Source organism: Scophthalmus maximus, chromosome 8 (assembly GCF_022379125.1).
Source record: "Scophthalmus maximus strain ysfricsl-2021 chromosome 8, ASM2237912v1, whole genome shotgun sequence".
NCBI lineage: Eukaryota > Metazoa > Chordata > Actinopteri > Pleuronectiformes > Scophthalmidae > Scophthalmus > Scophthalmus maximus.
The window spans coordinates 3,733,166-3,752,689 of NC_061522.1; the positions used below are offsets into that span (position 1 = coordinate 3,733,166).

The 19,524-nt window shown below is 45.3% G+C and overlaps 1 protein-coding gene across 1 annotated transcript; it reads left to right on the plus strand.

The window, feature by feature from the left end:
• The first annotated feature begins 914 nt into the window (after window positions 1-914).
• On the plus strand, window positions 915-17,168 carry lpar2b (lysophosphatidic acid receptor 2b). Its single transcript, XM_035637222.2, has 5 exons — window positions 915-1,388; window positions 6,738-7,206; window positions 8,771-9,265; window positions 12,049-12,308; window positions 15,360-17,168. The coding sequence occupies exons 2-5, from the start codon at window positions 6,951-6,953 to the stop codon at window positions 15,474-15,476; spliced, it is 1,128 nt and encodes a 375-aa protein (XP_035493115.1). The 5' UTR covers window positions 915-1,388; window positions 6,738-6,950; the 3' UTR covers window positions 15,477-17,168.
• Window positions 17,169-19,524: the final 2,356 nt, after the last annotated feature.

Genomic DNA, 19,524 nt, shown 5'->3' on the forward strand with positions numbered 1-19,524 from the left:
TGTTAAGAAAAAGGTTAAGTTAAGAAGCGATGAAAGACAAGAACAGTTATGATGAAAAGATGAATGTACGGCAAATGGAATAAAAAGTGTATTCACGAAACAAATATATACAATAATTGAATCAGAAGACTCGGCAAGAACGAATCATAAGAACAAATAAAGATGGAATAACAGTGAATGTACTTTTGATCTGATTTGACGATATTTGTTTTGACAATAACACACCGTGTCTATGAGTAAATATGACTGTTGATAATGTTCAGTAACTACTACGACAGTTTGCTTTCATATAGTTTCATGCTATTATCATATCATGTTATATAGATTTTTTTAATTTTCTGTATTTTTGTTTATATATTTGAGTTTCTATCTGTACATCTATCTATCCATCTATCTATCTATCTGTATATCCATCTATCTATCATCTATCTATCTATCTATCTATCTATCTGTACATCTATCTATCTATCTGTACATCTATCCATCTATCTTTCTATCTATCTATCTATCTGTACATCTATCTATCTATCGTTCTATCTATCTGTCTATCATCTATCTATCATCTATCTATCTGTACATCTATCTGTACATCTATCTATCTATCGTTCTATCTATCTATCTGTACATCTATCTATCTATCATCTATCTATCATCTATCTATCTATCATCTATGTATCGTTCTATCTATCATCTATCTTTCATCTTTCTATCTATCTATCCACCAAATGTTCCCTATTCCCATTGTCAATCCAAACAAAGGTAATAAGAGTGTGTCCTGGCCACAAAGCGAGGGAACCCATAACCCGTCACCGAGCGACGCCCACCCTGTCAATCACCCCGTCTCTCCGCTGCCATTGGCTGCTGCGCCGCCGCGCGGGGGCGGAGCCCGGGCGCTCAGGTTGGCACCAGAGGCGCCGCGGCCGCGCGTCGCTCCCCAGACCAGCACCCGCTCCTCTGCGACGGAGAGGCGGCCGCACACAGCGCACGGCAGCGGCGGAGCAGCGACGGCGCCGCGCCCTTTACGCGCCCTTTACGCGCCGCCCCACCGCCAGCGGGATCACTGCGCACAGGTGACGACCCGCTCAAACTACCGGAAGTCCGCCGACCACAGGTGACGAAGACCGTGCGGCAAAGGGACCGTCGACTCCGGCTTTGTGCGAGGATACAAGAAGAAGAAGAAGAAGAAGAAGAAGAAGAAGAAGACGCTGGGAGGGATCCTCGACAGAACAGCAGACGGTCTTTCTTTCTCCTCTTCACACCGCCACCTCGAGCCTGCGCCCTCAGGTGCGCGTCACTGCGCATTGTTCCTCCGCGCGACGAGGATCTGGATTTACCTGATAAACGAGCTCACACACACACACACACACACACACGAGGAGGAGGAAAAGGTGAGTTCAGATTCCCTCACGTTTCTTTTCTTTTCTTTCATTTTTCTTTCCTCTGGAGACACACACATGTTTGCGCTTTGGGGAGAAGAGACCAGAGGAGTTGTGGTCTTTTTTGTTTGGTGCGCTTTGTTTCTTCCTCGGTGTCTGAGGTTCATCCTCTGTCCCTGCCCCTCTTCTGGGAAGTGATCCCATCCGGTAATGGAACCACCCCCCCCCCCCATTCTCTTGTTATCATCTCTCTCTCGTTCTCACGTGAGATGAAATATGTTGGGGTGTTTTGCATCTTCCTCTCCGCCCTGGTGTGTAACCACAGCTCATGTACAGTGGTGGGACAGTAGGTTTCACGTGGGCTGCAAACTAACTAATTGTTTTTCATAATCGACTAAATCGATGAGTTGTTCGGTCCATGAAATGGTGGAAAAATGTCCATCGTGTTTTCCCCAAAACTCCAAGAAGAGGTTTCCTGTTTTTGGCCACACGACCGAAGATGTTCAGTTCCCTGTCACAGAGCAGCAAAAGAAACCAGAAGATGTTCAGTTCCCTGTCACAGAGCAGCAAAAGAAACCAGAAGATGTTCACGTTTAAGAAAGCTGACGTTTGTTTCTTCATAAAAACTACGTGAACCGATTCTCTGTTGCAGCTCTACACAGAAGGTGTGAGAGCTTCGCCTTTGCCTCAGCGAGATATGAAAAGTATGCTTCCATACTACGTAACGTACTCCCGTCGAGCTGCTCTGCAATAAATAATATCAACTGTCGGGGTTGTATTGACACTTGGTGTCGACCGCTACCGGAGAGCGTATACAAAAAAAAGTGTTGACTCAGCTCTTGTGTGGGCTGAACTGCAGAGTTTCACTCGTCCCGCTTCCATTAAATTTCATATTTAATGTATCAGGAAATACCAAACGGCAGCTCATTGTAATTTGTCAAGGCCGGAGTTTCTTTGTCTGACCATAGGCCGCATATGTAAAATGCACGTGCACAAAGTGAAACCGATGCAGAAGTTCCCGAGGCCCGCATTCTCTCACACGGCCAGCAGAGGGCGACTCCACTAGTTTGCAAAAAAGGAGTCAGCGTCCGTAGAAGTCTATGAGAAAATAGCTCTTACGCCTGTGAACGACAACAGAGTGCAGTTTTTATCTTGTTTAGTGTTTTATGCACGTTACTGTCACTTTAAGGGGAAGTAGCTTACGTATCAAAGTGCCTTTAAAGTTCGTTAGCGTCGCGTTGATGTTGTCGACCCGCTTAAGTTCTGTTGAGATTCAGAAACCGACCGAGCGACACGTTTATTTCTTACCGTAGTATACCTTACTGTACGATGTATACTTTACTGCTTTGGATACAGCTTTAAAGCTACAGTGTGTCATATTTTAGAAGAACTCATTCACAGAAATTGAATATAGTGTCCATAACTATGTGTTCATATATGTATAATCGCCTGCTGCAACGAAGAACCAATGTTTTCTTCGTCACCTCTGAATGAGTTAAATATAGTTACATGAGGTGGACCCGACCCCCGTGTGAGTCGCCGTGTTTGCTACGTCGCGTTGAATCCGGAATACGTCGCATTTCGCATTGAATTTTCAGACGCTGCCGGAAAACATTACACACTGTAGCTATAACTTTTCACAAACTGTGAAATAAATGTTTTCGTTTTCATCCTTTACACCGGAGTTCTGTGAAGCTTTTTCCCTCCTACGATTGGTGTACACGAGTAAAATTAACAATAAAGCACCGTATACATCGAGGCTCGGGGGATGCAGCGTGATTGACAGCTGGCACCGTCCAATGGGTGCAAGTCGCAGGTGCAGGGACGCGGTGTGTCTGGTTGACATAACGGACGTCCCGTGGACGTCGACGCGCGTCTGAAAAAGCAGCTTGAGGGAGTTGACTGCCACTAAACGGTTAACTCCGGGGACGTGCTTCCCCCAGAGGCAGAACGATTCTCAGAGATGTTGCTGCAATGAGATTCTCAAACGTGTGCGTACAACTCTTAAAACACAGGGCGCACTTTCTTAGTGCTTTTAGGTCATATTCAACCCTTGTTTTTTCCTGTTCAGGAACAATGCGTCCAAAGGATCTGATATGAGGTCATTCATCTGACATGGTCCCGGATCGCAGTGTTTTCTGATGCACAGCAACAAGCTCCATTTGGTGCATTCATCAGGATATCATCTGCATAAAAACACGTCCTCTCCAGGAAATGTGTAGTTTGTGACTTTATGCAAAAGGGGGGGGGGGGTTATTCCAGTTGATTTACCACCATCTGGTTTTTCTCTGTAATCCGATAAGAGTGAAGTGTCTGCGCATACGTGTGCGCGATTAAGACAGCCCGAAGGGAATCGTTACGCAGAGCGTCACCCGGCCGGTCGCGTGTCGACAGTTCACAGCTGGAAGGAAACGCAACGGGGAGAAGGCACTTGGTTAAAGTCAATAGGAGACGGATCTCCAGTCGGTGTGTGTGTGTGTGTGTGTGTGTGTGTGTGTGTGTGTGTGTGTGTGTGTGTGTGTGTGTGTGTGTGTGTGTGTGTGTGTGTGTGTGTGTGTGTGTGTGTGTGTGTGTGTGTGTGTGTGTGTGTGTGTGTGTGTGTGTGTGGAGGAGGAGGAGGAGGAGGAGGAGGAGGAGGAGGAGGAGGAGGAGGAGGAGGAGGAGGAGGAGGAGGAGGAGGAGGGAGAAAAGCCTCGGGTGTGGCCGCTCTTGTAATGACCGGTTCCCCTTCAAACTGGTGTTTACTGATTCAGCCCGCTTCATTCAAACACACACACACGATGCTTGAAAACACACAGTCATGCAAAATTCAAGCACCTCAATGAACTCCATGTGTGTTTGTGTGGTAAGGAGTTTGTTTAAGTGTCTTTGCAAAGGGGAAACGCAGTAGGGTTTTTCTTCTTCTTCTATAATCCATATATTTTGCCGTGTGTTGTCCTCCGTCCTTATCAGTGGTGGCCTCTTTACAAGCTTCTGGGAAAACTCCCGAGGATAAGAGTGTCGAGAAGCACAGCAGGCGGTCGCGGTCGTGCCTACGTGCGCGACGAGAATATAACTAACGATTCTCTTCGTGATCGATAAATCTGTCGATTATTTTTCTGCATTAGTCGATTAGTAGCCCGGTCCATAAAATGGTGAAAAATGTCGACCGCGTTTCCCCAAAACCCTCAAGATGATGATTTGTTTTGTCCAAACGCCAAAGATATTCAGTTCACTGTCACAGAGGAGCAAAGAAATCAGAGAATATTCACATTCAAGAAGCTGAAATCAGAGAATTTGGACTTTTTTCCCCACAAAAACTTTAGACCTGAGCAGATTGAATCAAATGGAAATCCACATCTTCTGCTTTGTTCAATCTGCGAAACATCGACAGGCATTTACAAAACCGCCTCGGTATCTAATGCGCCGTGGTCTGTGACCCCGATCCGCCAGCTCTCGATTGACAGGACGCGGCGGCGTTGCAGAGAGACGAAGCGACACACTTCTCGGTACAGAGCGTGTCTCTCGGCTCCTCCCCTGCTCACCATGCGGCTGAGAACTCGCCGGCCTCGCGTTCACATTTGAACACGCCATCGCGTGCAGAGCAAGAATAAAGCCACGGCTTATTCTCGTTGCGGCCTCTCGGGTACTTTTTTCTCATACGTGGCTGCATCGCCGCGACCGACGAATGTTTTCATTATGGATTCGCCCGACGACTGTTTTCTCTCGATTCACAGTTTGGTCCATAAAATGATTGAAAGGGATGTTTTGTTTTGTCCACACACCAAAGACATTTAGTTTTACTGTCACACAGGGGCAACGACACCAGAAAACATTCACATATTAGAAGCTGAAATCAGAGAATCTTGACTTTTCACCCCCCCCCCCCCCCCCCCCCCCCCCCCCCCCACAAAAACTACCTGAACCGATTAATCGATTATTAAAATCCTCATCGATTAATTCGGTAGTGGATTAACTGTCGCAGCTCTGCGTTGTTTCCTCCATCTCGTTATTTCTATTGCAGCATTTCTCTCTCAAGCCTCCAAAAGTCTCAAGTCTCTCCAAAAAATTTTCTGTTTTTGATTTGGCATTTCTCTTCACACACCCATGGCAGGAGAGTGGGTCACTGAGGTTCCCTCCTTGTGTGTGTGTGTGTGCGTGTGTGTGTGTGTGCGTGTGCGTGCGTGCGTGCGTGCGTGCGTGCATGTTTGGATTGCGATTGGGTTACATAGCTGGATTGTGTAATTGTGAGGTGTGTCTCTGCTGCAGGGAGCTGCTCGGCTCTTTCCATTGTTGAGAGAGTCGAAACTCGTCCACGGCGCGACTGTGCGTGCGGTCGTGCCGCGCCGGGGCCTTCACAGGGAAACGGAGAGAGTTGCGAGGGAGCGCTGTTGACTCAAAAAACACGCAACATGTGGCCCGCGAGCATGATGACCGCGAGTGGAGGGTTCGCGGCCCCGCTGTTGTTGGCCGCATCATGGAATACGTGTCCCCGATTGTGCAAGGCTCGGGTCGGGTCGGAGCGGCGGTCGGTTTCCTCAATCACAGCGTGCGCCGTGAAGCCTGGCGTGTCCCTGTCGTGACTTGTCGGGGCCCCTGTAGATATTTGTCGTTGAGCCTGGTCTGAATGCGATGATTGAAATAATAACTGCTGCTGCTGCTGCTGCTGCTTATCAAGATTTTCTGGTTAAGGTCATGGATGATAAGATTTTGTTACCAGTCCAACCTACGGCTCGGTATTCTGAATATTATTCTGCATATTTGAATTGATCGGTATCATATATCATAGGAATCGCGTCCTTCGCTCAACTGAGCTCCCCTGCAGCATTTTGCTCCACATGCGAGTTCAAATGTGTTTGTGTGAAGATAACAAAAATAATTGTCTGTATTATTATTTTGACTCTATACAACGAATTCAAAATGGCCACGATGCTAATTCTCAATTGTTCACCTTTCACGGCCGGACGATCTCACTGGCTAAGAGGACGAACGGCAGGTCATAATGAGATCACGGTCATTAATGTTACTGTCTTACTAATTTGATAAGATCCTTACAGATCAAATAGTCAAACTTTAACCAATGGTAATTCATTTGCAGATCTAAAGAGTGACGTTTATTTCCTTCTGATTTACTACTAGAGTGTGTAAGGCTCTGGATCTGTGAACTGGACTGAGTGCTGATTGGCTGGTTAGATGATTTATTTGCTTCCTGTAGCTGTTGTCAGTTGAAGTTGATTTTTGCAACACTGTGAAAAATACAATAGGCAAAATTGTAGTTCCGCAAGAGATTATTAATGCCTGTGATTTATCGCGTTGGGTTTACTGTTGATTATTTGAGTTTAGATGAAAGTGCTGCTGTGAACCCATTTCATTTGTCCACAGATTGAATTTGTGAATCCAGGATCCCAGACAGCGGCTGCACAGCGAAGGCCTCCGACTCCCGTCCAGCCGATGGCATGCCGAGCTCCGACCCAGCAGAGAGGGCGAGTGTGAATGGCGTCCTAGTCCTTTGCCTCTGCCTCCCGTCCGCGGCGCCGCCCTCCTCCCCCGCCGCCTCAGCGCCTCTCTGATCGCACGCTCACCGGACGCCTCGCCATGGATACGCTGACCGAGGACAAACTGGGATGCTACTTCAACCGCTCGGTCAAATTCTTCTACGAGCAGAGCGGCAAGAACATCAGCGACCACTGGCGCAAGCGTGACTATGCGATCGTCACCCTGGGCATGGGGGTATGCTTCATCGTCATCTTCTCCAACCTTCTGGTCATCGGGGCCATTTTGAAGAACCGACGCTTTCACTTCCCCATCTACTACCTGCTGGGCAATCTGGCTTTGTCGGACCTCTTCTCAGGTACAGTTCTTCTACCACGCGCACTACACGTAACTACTAGTACAACAGAGTGTACGATAAATCCGGGTAGCCAGGTTACCAGCCCCAATACCAAAACTCAAAATACCATATACACCGCTTTTAAAGTCCAAGAGCATTAATATCATCGACAAATGTGCAGTAGTATCTAACCACGCAGCATGAAAAGCATAAATGTTTCATTCGTCGTTCATCATTAAAAGCAGTTCAACCCTTAACACTTCTCAAACCAAGGACCCAAAATGGCCTCGTATGATTTGACACAGAATATTATTATAGATGAAATGAACGTGATGCACAAAGTTTTTGCTTTCTCCTTCCTTTTTCCTCCTCCACCCTGCCTCAATGGCACGACTTTAATATTTATACGTCACATGTATTTACTGTCCCATCGCGTTGCATCCGTTCTAGGGCTGCAACCAACGATTATTTTCACGATTAATCGATTAGTTGTTTGGTCCATAAAATGGAAGTGTTGAAAAATGTCGATCTTGTTTCCCCAAAACTCCAAGATGATGTTTTGTTTTGTCCACGAACCAAAGATATTCAGTTGACTGTCAAAGATCAGAAGATATTCACATTTAAGAAGCAGAAATCAGAGAATTTGTATCTTTTTTTTTCCATAAAAACTACTTGAACCGATCAATCGATTATCAAAATAGTTGGCGATTAATTTAGTAATGGATAACTAATGGATTAATCGATTAACTGTTGCAGCTCTAATCCAGTCTCTGATTCCCTCTTCACATACCCAGTCCTTTGTGTATTTAGAGTCCGTTTAAGATTAAGATGAAAATAAATAGTTTCATTTTCATTTTTGCGGGAAAACCGCAGACCTGGCCACGAGCCCAGGCCGTATTCAAACTGCGTTGTGACTTCTGATACTTTGAAATGATCACGCTTTAGTGCAGCTGCAGTTTAACCCGTTGGCTGCGTAGAAAGTAAAAAAATCTAAAAGTTGCTACGTTTTTTTCTCATTACTAATGAAAAAAATTTGCCATATTATGTCACTTACTTTCTGCGACACTGTTGGATCTTTGTACTGTCATAAAGTTTTACAGCCTGTCAGGTGACTACTGTGGGCTGCTTTAAACAAAAGAAAAGAAAGACATCCGTCCTCAGGGCTGTTCACTAGATTTATATTAAAGGTGTTTAGTGATAGAGGTGCGTGTGTGTGTGCGTGTGCGTGTGTGTGTGTGCGCGTGTGTGTGTGTGTGTGGGCAGATCCCGCTTCTAGAGAAATAACCGCTATAATGTTTATGTAACTATACGCTGCCTGTAATAACTACATTGTCGCCACTAATGTTTCTGCAGCCGTGGCTGTGGTCGCAAACTAGTGGAACTCCAACTCGTAACGTTTCTTCACAGTGACATTAGCGACGCTGCCAAATTCCAACCAGAAACACAAAGAAGCGTTCAGTAGTATCATTATTTCCGCCATGTTTATCTCAGCCTCGCTGGGAAACACGAACCGCTTCTCCCGGGCGACAGTTTACGGACGCGCGTCGTCGCTCCGTATTGAAAGCCTCACCTCTCCTCCTGCCAGGTATCTCCTACCTCCACTTGATGTTTCACACCGGCCCCTGGACCATTAAGCTGTCCAAGCACCAGTGGTTCATGCGCCAGGGGCTGATCGACACCAGTCTGACGGCGTCCGTGCTCAACCTCCTGGCCGTGGCCGTGGAGCGTCACCAGACCATCTTCAACATGCAGCTGCACAGCAAGATGAGCACCCGCCGCGTCTTCGTCATCATGGTCTTCATCTGGCTGCTGGCGATAGTCATGGGCCTGGTGCCCACCATGGGCTGGCACTGCCTGTGCGACCTGCCCAACTGCTCCACCATGGCGCCGATGTACAGCCGCAGCTACCTGGTGTTCTGGGCCATCCTCAACCTCCTGACCTTCTCCATCATGGTGGCCGTGTACACGCGCATCTTCGTCTACGTGCGGCACAAGAGCAAGCAGATGTCGCAGCACACGTCCCAGATGAGACACAAGGAGACGGTGTTCAACCTGATGAAGACCGTCTCCATGATCCTGGGTGAGGGAACACACACACACACGCACGCACACACACACACACTCACACTCACACACACGTCGAAACAGACATGTGTTTTAGCGCTGTATCAGTATTTATCCCAGTATATACAAACACCTGAAAACGTATATATCACGTGACTCGTACACCGGGCATGTGCGCACCCGTGTAAGCAGGAAGTGGATTGCCTCCTCTGGAGTCGGTTACTCAGTTACAAAAAAAAGACACGAACGAGAGAGAGCAATGGAGAAAAGCAAGGGCGGGGACTTCTTTTCTTGGGCCGACGACGGGACTGACAGGAATTGTTTTACAGCGTTTCTGCTGAGTCGTCGAGACTGATAAGAACCAATCAGGAAGCAAATGCGGGCGAATTGCGTCATTGTTTCCAAACTTCTGTTTTTGCCCGTCCATACTGCAACGCAGCTCTCTAACTACAACGGGACCAGCGGCGTTTCCCGAAACTTCTCCGTTTGAGCCTCGAAAGACTGACACCGAGTCTCCGATCGATCAAACTGAAATCATGTCGATGTTTTTTCCCCGGTATATTCCGATCATCTGTTACCTCATTCGACTTTTCCTTCGGTGCTTTTGCAAGAGCAATACTTGTTTTTTTCACTGTGGGGCAGGTTGTGCTTTCACTGAGCCAGTGTTTCCTGTTTTAATGTCTGAGTCATAATTCATGATTTTTCTTTGTGACTCATCTCAAATGATGAAGTGGAAAGGCCCCAACGGTCCCACACGTTTGTCTAGAGAGAAAGTGTCTGATAACGTGATTGATTTGTAAAGAATTAAAACACAGTTCAAAGAATGTGGGCGAAAATAATTCTACATCTGCCCTTTAATAATCCGCATCCACACCTACATTTAACGGGTTCTTCTCAGGCCCCACCCCTTCACCACGTTAGGTGGAAATGGATTTTGTGTAATCTTAATCCTGCCACAGATGTATTTTATATATATATATATATATATATAAATATATGAGCCTTTCACAGACATATCTGTATCCGCGCTGATGTTTAACAATATGAAATATTTTAGGAAATAAGTGTGCGTTTACATTAACGTTTTACGTCAAATAAATTACGTTTATTTTCTTAATTCGAGTTCTACATATTTGGTCGTATTTGTGTTTTCTTTTCATTTATAGTTATTTGTGATAAACTAAAATAGTTTAGTCAATAACATTTCTTTGTCAGAAAGGTTTCATAACGACATCTTAGGAATTTTTATCAATAATAATAATAATAATATATATGTTTCATACAGTGCTTTTCTAGACACTCAAAGAGGCTTACATACAATACAAAGAACAGAACACGCACACATTTTTTTTTAGTGAAATCTCACAGAATAAAATCCCTGAAATACCCACAGCCTCTCGCACCTCTGAGTGAAGCCGGGGCCTCCTCTCCCTGCTCGTCTGTACTTGCCCCCCCCCCCCCTCCACTCCCATCACACGTTCACTCCTCCTCTCCTTTCTCCCACTGATTTCTCATTTTTCTGCTGAACTCTCGTCTCGTCCTCTGCCCTCGCATCCCCGCCCTCCTCTGCTCCGCTGCCCGTGCGTGTTAGAAAAACAACAACCCCGACAAGTGTTGATTAAATTCCTCAACGTTTAAAAAAAGAAGAAAGAAAATTTAAAATAAAAAAAAAAAAGAATGTTGCACGTCTTCTCCTCTCCCGTCGCTCGGCAGCCGCGACTCGGCACCTCTGGGATGTGGCGAGGAGGGCGAGGGAGGCCGTGAACAAGCCCTGACAGGAGGCCGCATACTTCTGTTACTGTGACAGAAAGCAGCTCCTCTCCTGCGTGTGTGTGTGTGTGTGTGTGTGTGTGTGTGTGTGTGTGTGTGTGTGTGTGTGTGTGTGTGTGTGTGTGTGTGTGTGTGTGTGTGTGTGTGTGTGTGTGTGTGTGTGTGTGTGTGTGTGTGTGTGTGTGTGTGTGTGTGTGTGTGTGTGTGTGTGTGTGTGTGTGTGTGTCTTGTACTTCCTATGTTTGTGAGGACCGACTTGAGTTTTTGACCTTGAGAGGGCAGGATGTTTGTTTTTGTCTCTTTCACATTTCGGCCGGTCATCATGTCCTCAAATTGCTTTTTCAGATTATTTGAGATTTAGATTTAGAGGTTAAACGTGTCGTTGTGACAGTTCAAGTTGTGGCCCGGAGCTGAGGAATAACACGCTGAATATTGTGGCGCGTGGGTGGGTGTGTGTGTGTCACCACAGTGTTTTCACATTTCCATCTATGGCTTCTAATGCACATACACGGCGATGCTGTGAATGTGTGAACACAACCACGTCCTGTGCCGCGAGTATTATGAAAATGAAGCGACTCAACCCAGTCAACATGCTGACATGTCTGCGTGCGTGCGTGCGTGCGTGCGCGTGCGTGCGTGTGTGTGTGTGTGTGTGCGCGCGTGTGCGCATGTGTACACACATTGAGGACATTTTGATGGTTCCGACTCGGGGTTAGGCATTAACTTGTGATGGTTAAGGTCAAGGTGAGGGTCTAGGCAATGCATTATGCCAATGAGGGTCCTCACTAAGATAGAAGTATAAGGGTGTGTGTGTGTGTCTGCACATTGTCTACAGAGGAATTTACAGTTTCTCTTTTAACACCCCCCCCCCCCCCCCCAACACACACACTTCTCGACATTCTTTACAACTCTGTTCATTTTCTTTCTGTGAAACTCCTTTTTTTTTTTTCATTATCAGTGACTGTTCTTGTTGTTCTCCAGCGTTATCTCGTCCTTTAATGACCTCATGTACCCCCCACCCCCCCGCAGGGTGCTTCGTGCTCTGCTGGACGCCCGGCCTGGTGGTGCTGCTGCTCGACGGCCTGGGCTGCGACAGGTGCGAGGTGCTCCGCATCGAGAAGTACAGCCTGGTGCTGGCCGAGTGCAACTCCTTCGTCAACCCCATCATCTACTGCTTCAGGGACAAGGACATGCGGCGGACCTTCAAGGAGATTCTGTGCTGCCCGTTCCGGCGCAGCGCCAAGCAGGAGGGCACGTCCGGGGTTCACTTTAACACCCTGGAGCACGAGGTACTGTCTGAGAGCAACGGGGGCAACGACAGCAGTCACAAACAGAACAACCACTCGCACTGAGGACTGTACACGCTAAACGCTCAAACTCACACTGACTCCTCGCAAATCTGCTCGCCACATACAGCGCGACCGGGACGACCTCCGCCCAAACAGATTGAAATATTATGCAACGACAAGCCGAACTTAACGTTCCGTTCCAATGTCGCTCGTCAAATTTTACCCGATTTCAACTTTTAATGCCCGCCCCGAAAAATGTATTGGATACGAAAAAATTATCTTTAGAAACAAAACAGAAACGGTCCAGATACAAATCAGATTTTCTACAAAACCGTGGTTTTACATGAGCACGTCTTTCTGAACGTTTCGTTCCCTCGGGCAGGTTTAATTGGTCTTTTTACAACAAGGAGCTGGTGGAGACCAAAAACGGAGCAAAAAGACGTAACAGGACAAAACGACCTGGCTCAAAAAAATGGGTTCTATTGTGTTTTGTGAGCTGCTGGACGTGTTAATAAGCTGCTTTAAGTTCACAATCAGCTAGAGACAAGGTCACGATATGTTGTTCGAAAGCCTGTGGCCACAGTCAGTTGTTGTGTAGTTTTGAAGAGAAAAGAGCCACAGTCAGTTTCTGTTTTCTCTCGTCGTCTTATTGTCAGATTTTAAACGGAGGTTTTCCTGCTCAGAGAAGAGTGTTTTTTTTCTACGTTGCAGCGGTCGGCGTCTTCCTGCAGCAGGTAACGCGACGAGCTTCGGCTGTGCACTTACTCGTCATTACAATAATCAGATCCACTGGTGACAACTACAACAATGTTTAATATAGTCTGTGCAGAAAACCTGTAGAGTCGGTACAGGTTGAAATTTGGTTATTTTTGCGCTCCAGCTAATTCAAACGAATGGGAGAATACAGCAGGGAAAAACATGGCGCGGACGTCCCGCGGGGATTTAGGCAGTTGGTGCAGGAAACTCGAACAATCTCCTGCCGCGTTCGTCACGGGTGAACTCCAGGAAATGTCGGGACGCGGGTTCACGTCTGGGATCAGACGGGCGACGGGAGGTCAAACATTTCATGGCGGTGATGATGATGATGATGATGATGATGATGATGATGATGATGATGAGTCATTTGTACAGTGAGGGAGACTGTGTAGTGTCACAGTCGCGATGGATCCGGGGAGAACAAAGGGCTCGTTCCAATGAAGCGGAAAAAAAGAGAGAAAAGGCTCGTTCAGCTCTAATCTTACCGTTTCAATGTTCTGTCACTTACGGTCCACAGCGGTCGAGTCGTCTCATCAATGATTTCTGGTAATAAAAATACATAATGATTTTTAGAATAGAAAGAAAATGCAGACGATGGTCAACATCTCCTACTCTCCGGTTCTGTACATAGAGAGAGAGAGAGAGAGCAACGATTAATCAATTAACTGTCGCATGTTTAGATTTATCTGTGCGTGCAACACCATGTTTGCTTGACTTCACTATACTTGTACAGTTTTCAAATCTGCCCCTGCTCTGAGCACAGGATAAGGACTATTATTATTATTATTATTATTATTGTTGTTGTTGTTATTATTGGTGATTTATTCCGAGCGAATGAAAATCGCTTCTCCGCTCACCAAATGTATCTGTGCCGCAATCAGCCACAGCCACACAAAATCAAAGTTCTCCCGAGTGCAGGCAAGCCGCGCCCCGCCCTGCGCCGAGAAGCGGGGCTCAAATTTAGCCCCGTACGAAGAAGTGCGTCCGCTCGCGACGCCGGGGGAGAAACGGCCTTCACCAGACTGCGACCTCGTGAGGTCAATGGTCGCGCGTAATGCCCCCCTGCGACAAACAGGTTTCTGGATCTGTGTGTTCTCCGAGCGGTTTGCTGACGTGCGTGCGTGCGTGTGTGTGTGTGTTCATCTTGTACATGTTTTAAACCAGTCCAGATGTGCGCTGGTGGTTAGAGTGGATCATGCTCCTCGCCACATTTCCTCTGACTTGTTGCTCTGGCATGTGTGTATGTTGGAGGTATGCACTCTGTCATTCCCTCTCTCTCTCTCTCTCTCTCTCTCTCTCTCTCTCTCTCTCTCTCTCTCTCTCTCTCTCTCTCTCTCTCTCTCTCGCACACGCACACGCACACGCACACACACACGCATGCAGCCTGTTCTTGCCGCTGACAGGAAGTGCAGTCGTGAGTGTGTGTGTGTTTTTGTCTGTGTGTGTGTCCTAGGGCGGCAACCATCGATTTTGTCCACTTTCCATTAATCTGTGGATTATTTCACTCGATTACTCGTTTGGTCCATAAAATGTCGATATTGAGTTAACGAGCAAAGAAACTAGAATATAAAGTATGAGTAAGAATATAAATATTATATATATATACACGGAGAAATTTGCCTTCAAAAAAATATTCCTTCAGTAATCGATTACTCATCGATCACGAATCCATGAACTGTTGCAGCTGTAGTTTGCTCACATGTGTAACTGAGTGTGAACGTTGTCAGTGAAACTAAGAGTGGAGGGAAGACGCAGTGACGTGTGTGGTACTTTTATCAGTACTTCTATTAGTACTCTTGGAAGGGGAACGTCACGACGAGAAGCTCTCACAGGGATAAGGAGGTATTCAAGCTGTATTCTCTTGTCTTCAGAGTCCAGATCAATCCACATGTGGACACTTACTATCATTTCACAGTGTTGTTTTTTTCGACGTTTTTTTTTTCTTCTTCTTGTCGGATGATCCTGCCTTTAATTTTTTGTACAAACATTGTTCAAACTAATACGAATAAACGCATCAAAATGTGCCAACGGCTCCGGTCTGTCTGGTCGTGTGTCTGTCCGCCGCCTGCTCCCTCTGATTCACCATGTCCGCTTGAAATTAGACAGTTTCGGTCGCGTCAGCCGGAGTGGAAACACTCCGGGACCTGTTCTTTTCTTGTTTGGACGACACCACTAACCCTGTTTTTTTTCGCCCTTCTTTCTTTTCCCCCCCACTTCCTCTTTCTTCCCGCTGCACCTATTGGACACCCATCGCCTGACGCTCTCGTCTGTCTCTCTCCCACCTCTTGTCCGTAGAACTGTCAGTCTCGCGCCGCCGGGCCGATAGAGAGGAGCAACGGGACGCCTCTCATCCGCCAAGGCTCCGAGGACGTGCTCGCCTCTTCAGACAGCTGGAGCGTTAAACAACGATAAAACTTTCAACACACACACACACACACACACACACACACAGGGAGAGGATATGTATGTTTGACAGTGAAATCTGCAGATCTGTGTGTGTGTGTGTGTGTGTGTGTGTGTGTGCGTTCACTTAAACAAACCGTAACGTCTGTTTCCCCTCAGCCGCCAGAGTGTTGTGACAGACTCAGAAACTGTTTATTCTGTTAGGTTGGATCTTTGCCTCTGATAAAAAGCCATGTTTTGATCGTGAGGCGACGGAAGATCGATGAGCAGTCGCCGCGTCCTCTAATTTAATCGGAAGCAAGCGGCTCCATCCACTTTCAGCAGACTCCCTTATGGAGACTGGACGCTGACATTTCCTGTTTGGACATAAACACCCTGCCAATTTGCAGACGGCGGAAGACGAAGAAGAAGAAGAAGAAGAAGAGGCTGAAAGACTGTTGCTCATCCACCGATGAAATGAAATTGATTTGATGAATTTTTTTTTTGTTGGTATTTTTGTGTGGCCGTATTCTACAGAGAGGTTTTCTGTTATTTATCCTACGATCGTGGGCTGCAACTAACATTGTTTTCATTATGGATTATTTTCTCGGTTAATCGATTAGTTGTTTGGTCCATAAAATGTCCATCGTGTTTCCAAAACCACCAAAGATGATGTTTTTTTTTTTTGTCCACACACCAAAGTTCCAAAGTTCACTGTCACAGAGGAGCAAAGAAAACAGAGGATATTCACATGTGAGAAGATGAAATAAGAGAATATAGACTTTTAATTTTTTTTCATAAAAACAACTTGAACCGATTAAATCGATTTTTCAAAATAGTTGGTGATTAATTTAGTAGTTTCGACGGTTTTGACAAAAACTGAATTCTATAGTCTTTGTGCCAGGGAGGAAATATATATATTTACAGGCGTAGATAATCTAGTATAGTAATATAACTAATGCATTTACAATAAATCCAAAATCAGATTTGCACAAAGGCCATACTTCTATAAGAGGGGGTTATATCAGTTGTTAGTAAATCCTTATGTAATACTTTAATATTTATTACTCATAGGCTGTGTGAGCACATTCGGGTTGCCAGCTTGTGAAAGATGTGCAACTTATGCACAGTGTTTCGACTATAGCGCTTTAAAATTGTTAATTTCGTAAGAACCTGATATTTACTTCTGCTGCTTTTTTAATCCAAGATATAGTCCTATCAGATTTTTACGTCCCGTTCAGCCGCCGTCGTCTTCTCCGGCTGGTTTGTGATGTCCTTCGATTACAACACATAACCCTGTTTTTAACGTCGTCTTGTAAAGTTTAACGTGTTTCATCCAGAGATGTTTTTAAGTTTCCATCAATAGGTCAAATTGTTCACAACATTGTATTTGTAGTTTTCCCCCCTAAATTGTAAAGTTTAAACGAAGGTTTTTTACCTTCACAAGGTGGAAGAGCACGTTATGACCCTCAATGTTCAATGATTTGACCTGTTCTGATGTTTTTTGTCTGACTGGTAACTTAATGGATGAGATCGTGTTTGTTCCATAATCAACGACCCTCGGCTGTCATAAGTTTTTTCTTTCTACTTTGCATCATTGACATTGTGTAAAAATCTGTTCCTTCCCCAAAGTTTTTATTTTTCATTTGTACATATTTTGTCACTGATAACCGTGCGTTTGTGTCACGTCAGCAAGCTGGAATGAAACAACACGCCTTTGTTTGTGGTCTGTGATGTAAAACTTTATTCGTGCTCATATTGTGGCCGTAGTGTTTAGTTGCACTTGAGCAGATTTGCCATCAGTCGACTAAAAAAAAAAAGAAAAAAAAAGCTTGTCCTTTTTTCATCGGGATCCAACGAAAGATTATTCGAGCCAGAAAAAAATGAGAGGAGGAAGATTTTTTTATTTATTTAACATTTCGAAAATAAAGTCGAAATGTCCAGAATAAAGTTGAAATACTATTTAGAGAAATATAATCAAAAATTGTGACCCCGGAAGCACTTTAATGCAGCACCAAACAACCGGATGTTTTGTTTCGCCACTTTGCTAAACTCACGCTAGCTGCTAACCAAGTTGGAAAGTTGCAATATTATTATTGACAGGCTGAATCTGGAAGAAACGATGCGGTGACAACGGGTGAACGTCAAAGTGAGTCCGGACACGATGACGTTCAACTGACAAACAACCCTCGATGAATTTCGAGAGGCGTGCAGTTAGAGAAGCTAGCGTAGCTTCGCTAACGTTAGTTACCTTAGCTGGCGCAGCTTCGCTAACGCTAGTTACCGTAGCTAGGGTAGCTTCGCTAACGTTAGTTACCTTAGCTGGCGCAGCTTCGCTAACGCTAGTTACCGTAGCTAGGGTAGCTTCGCTAACGTTAGTTACCTTAGCTGGTGCAGCTTCGCTAATGCTAGTTACCGTAGCTAGGGTAGTTTCGCTAACGTCAGTTAGCCGTGGATGTGTGACAGCTGAACTGGAACCACAACACGGAGGTTTAGGGCTTTTTTAAAACTTTAATCTCGACATTTCAACTTTAATCTCAACATTTCGACTTCATTATGGAAATGTTGAATAAATATTTTTTTAAAAGATCTTCCCCCCCATTTTTTCCCCTTATGTCTGGCCCTGACACTTCCTTTTTAAAAATAAAAAATTCCTTTTCGTTTTCTGTACGACTTGTGCGACAGAGCGGTGATGCGAAGCTTCGCGGTCAACGCGCTGCAGCTCGATGATAAACTGTCACTTCATGTGTTAACGGACGGGACCGAATCTCTGTGACCCGTGAATCCTCTGTCCGACCCTCCCGTCGCCCGGTAGCTGACGTCGAGTGCGGGGCTTTTCGGGGTCGTTTCTTGGGTCCCGCTGGACGAGCGGACGTTTCTTTTTAGACGACTTTGCCTCATTTCTTCCCTTTAGTTTCCTTCCAGTTCACAAAGGGAGGAAGAACCTCCTGTTTGGAGCTGAGCTCTTTCTTATTCCCCTGAGGGAATCTCATTTTGATCTGCTCCCCTACTTTCCCCAGCCCCCCTCCATCTTTCTTCTTCTTGTCCTTCTTCTGACTCAGCCTCTCGCCTACGTCAGCGAGGGAGAACCTTTTCCTCGCCTCTTTCTTGTCCGTTGGCAGCGAGAATCTCCTCGACGAAGACTTCCTCTTCCTCAGGTTATCCAAGTTCAGCTTGTCCAGCGACAGGGAGCGCTTCTTCTTCTTCTCCTCCTTCTTCTTCTTCTTCTTCTTCTTCCTGCCGTTCTTATCCGGCAGCGCCCCCGTCAGCTCGCTCCAGGCTCTTTTCAGAGGCGGCGTCGTCGTCGTCTTCTTCTTTTTCCCAAAAGGTGTGCTCCTGGAGGAGGATCCACCCATTGTCAGCGGACCTGCGGGACCAACCCTGAAATCAAGGAAGGTTCAGGAAGCCAGTTTGGAAGTAAAGATGACAAACCACAAGGCTTTGGATCTTTTAGGAGGAAAGAAAAACAAATCATATTTATCAATTTCTGTAGCTTGAAATTGCCAGTTGAGTCTATTTGATCAACTTTATTTGACTCATCTTTTCAGATTCATGAATTCAGATGGAAAACTCAACTCCAATATTCAGAAACTTCTATTCCGGTTTTTCAAATGTGTGAAAAACTTGTAATTAACCGACAAAAAACATTTTGAATAATTAAATCTGATGAATTCAGTTTAATGGCTTTAATTCCATCAATTCAGTGGCATTCAATTCTTAACCTTTTAGTTTTCATTAATGATTAAATATAACAAATGTCTGCTTGTTAAAAAGAATATTGTTATGATTCCAGGGAAACAGTGATTTCTAGATTTTGAAGTGAATATGTTATATATTTTATATATAATATTTCACAGACACCAAGACTAGAAACATTTGCTTTCAATTATTTAATCTAGAAAAAAATAGCATGGGAATTATATAAAAAAACTAAGAATTTCATGTATGTAGACAAAGTGTTTTACTTTTTTTTCCATATAAAACATTTTTGTTCATAAAAATAATGCGTAACTAAAAATAGATTCTGTACATTGTGAAACACAAGCGACAACTACTGTAAATGAGACTTGTAAACGGA

Bases quoted from the DNA above. Each gene is read 5' to 3' on its own strand.
- lpar2b (XM_035637222.2), top strand. From the start codon at position 6,951: ATGGATACGCTGACCGAGGACAAACTGGGATGCTACTTCAACCGCTCG. The intron at 9,266-12,048 runs GTGAGGGAACAC...ACCCCCCCGCAG, and splicing joins GACCGTCTCCATGATCCTGG to GGTGCTTCGTGCTCTGCTGG. The intron at 12,309-15,359 runs GTACTGTCTGAG...TCTTGTCCGTAG, and splicing joins TTAACACCCTGGAGCACGAG to AACTGTCAGTCTCGCGCCGC.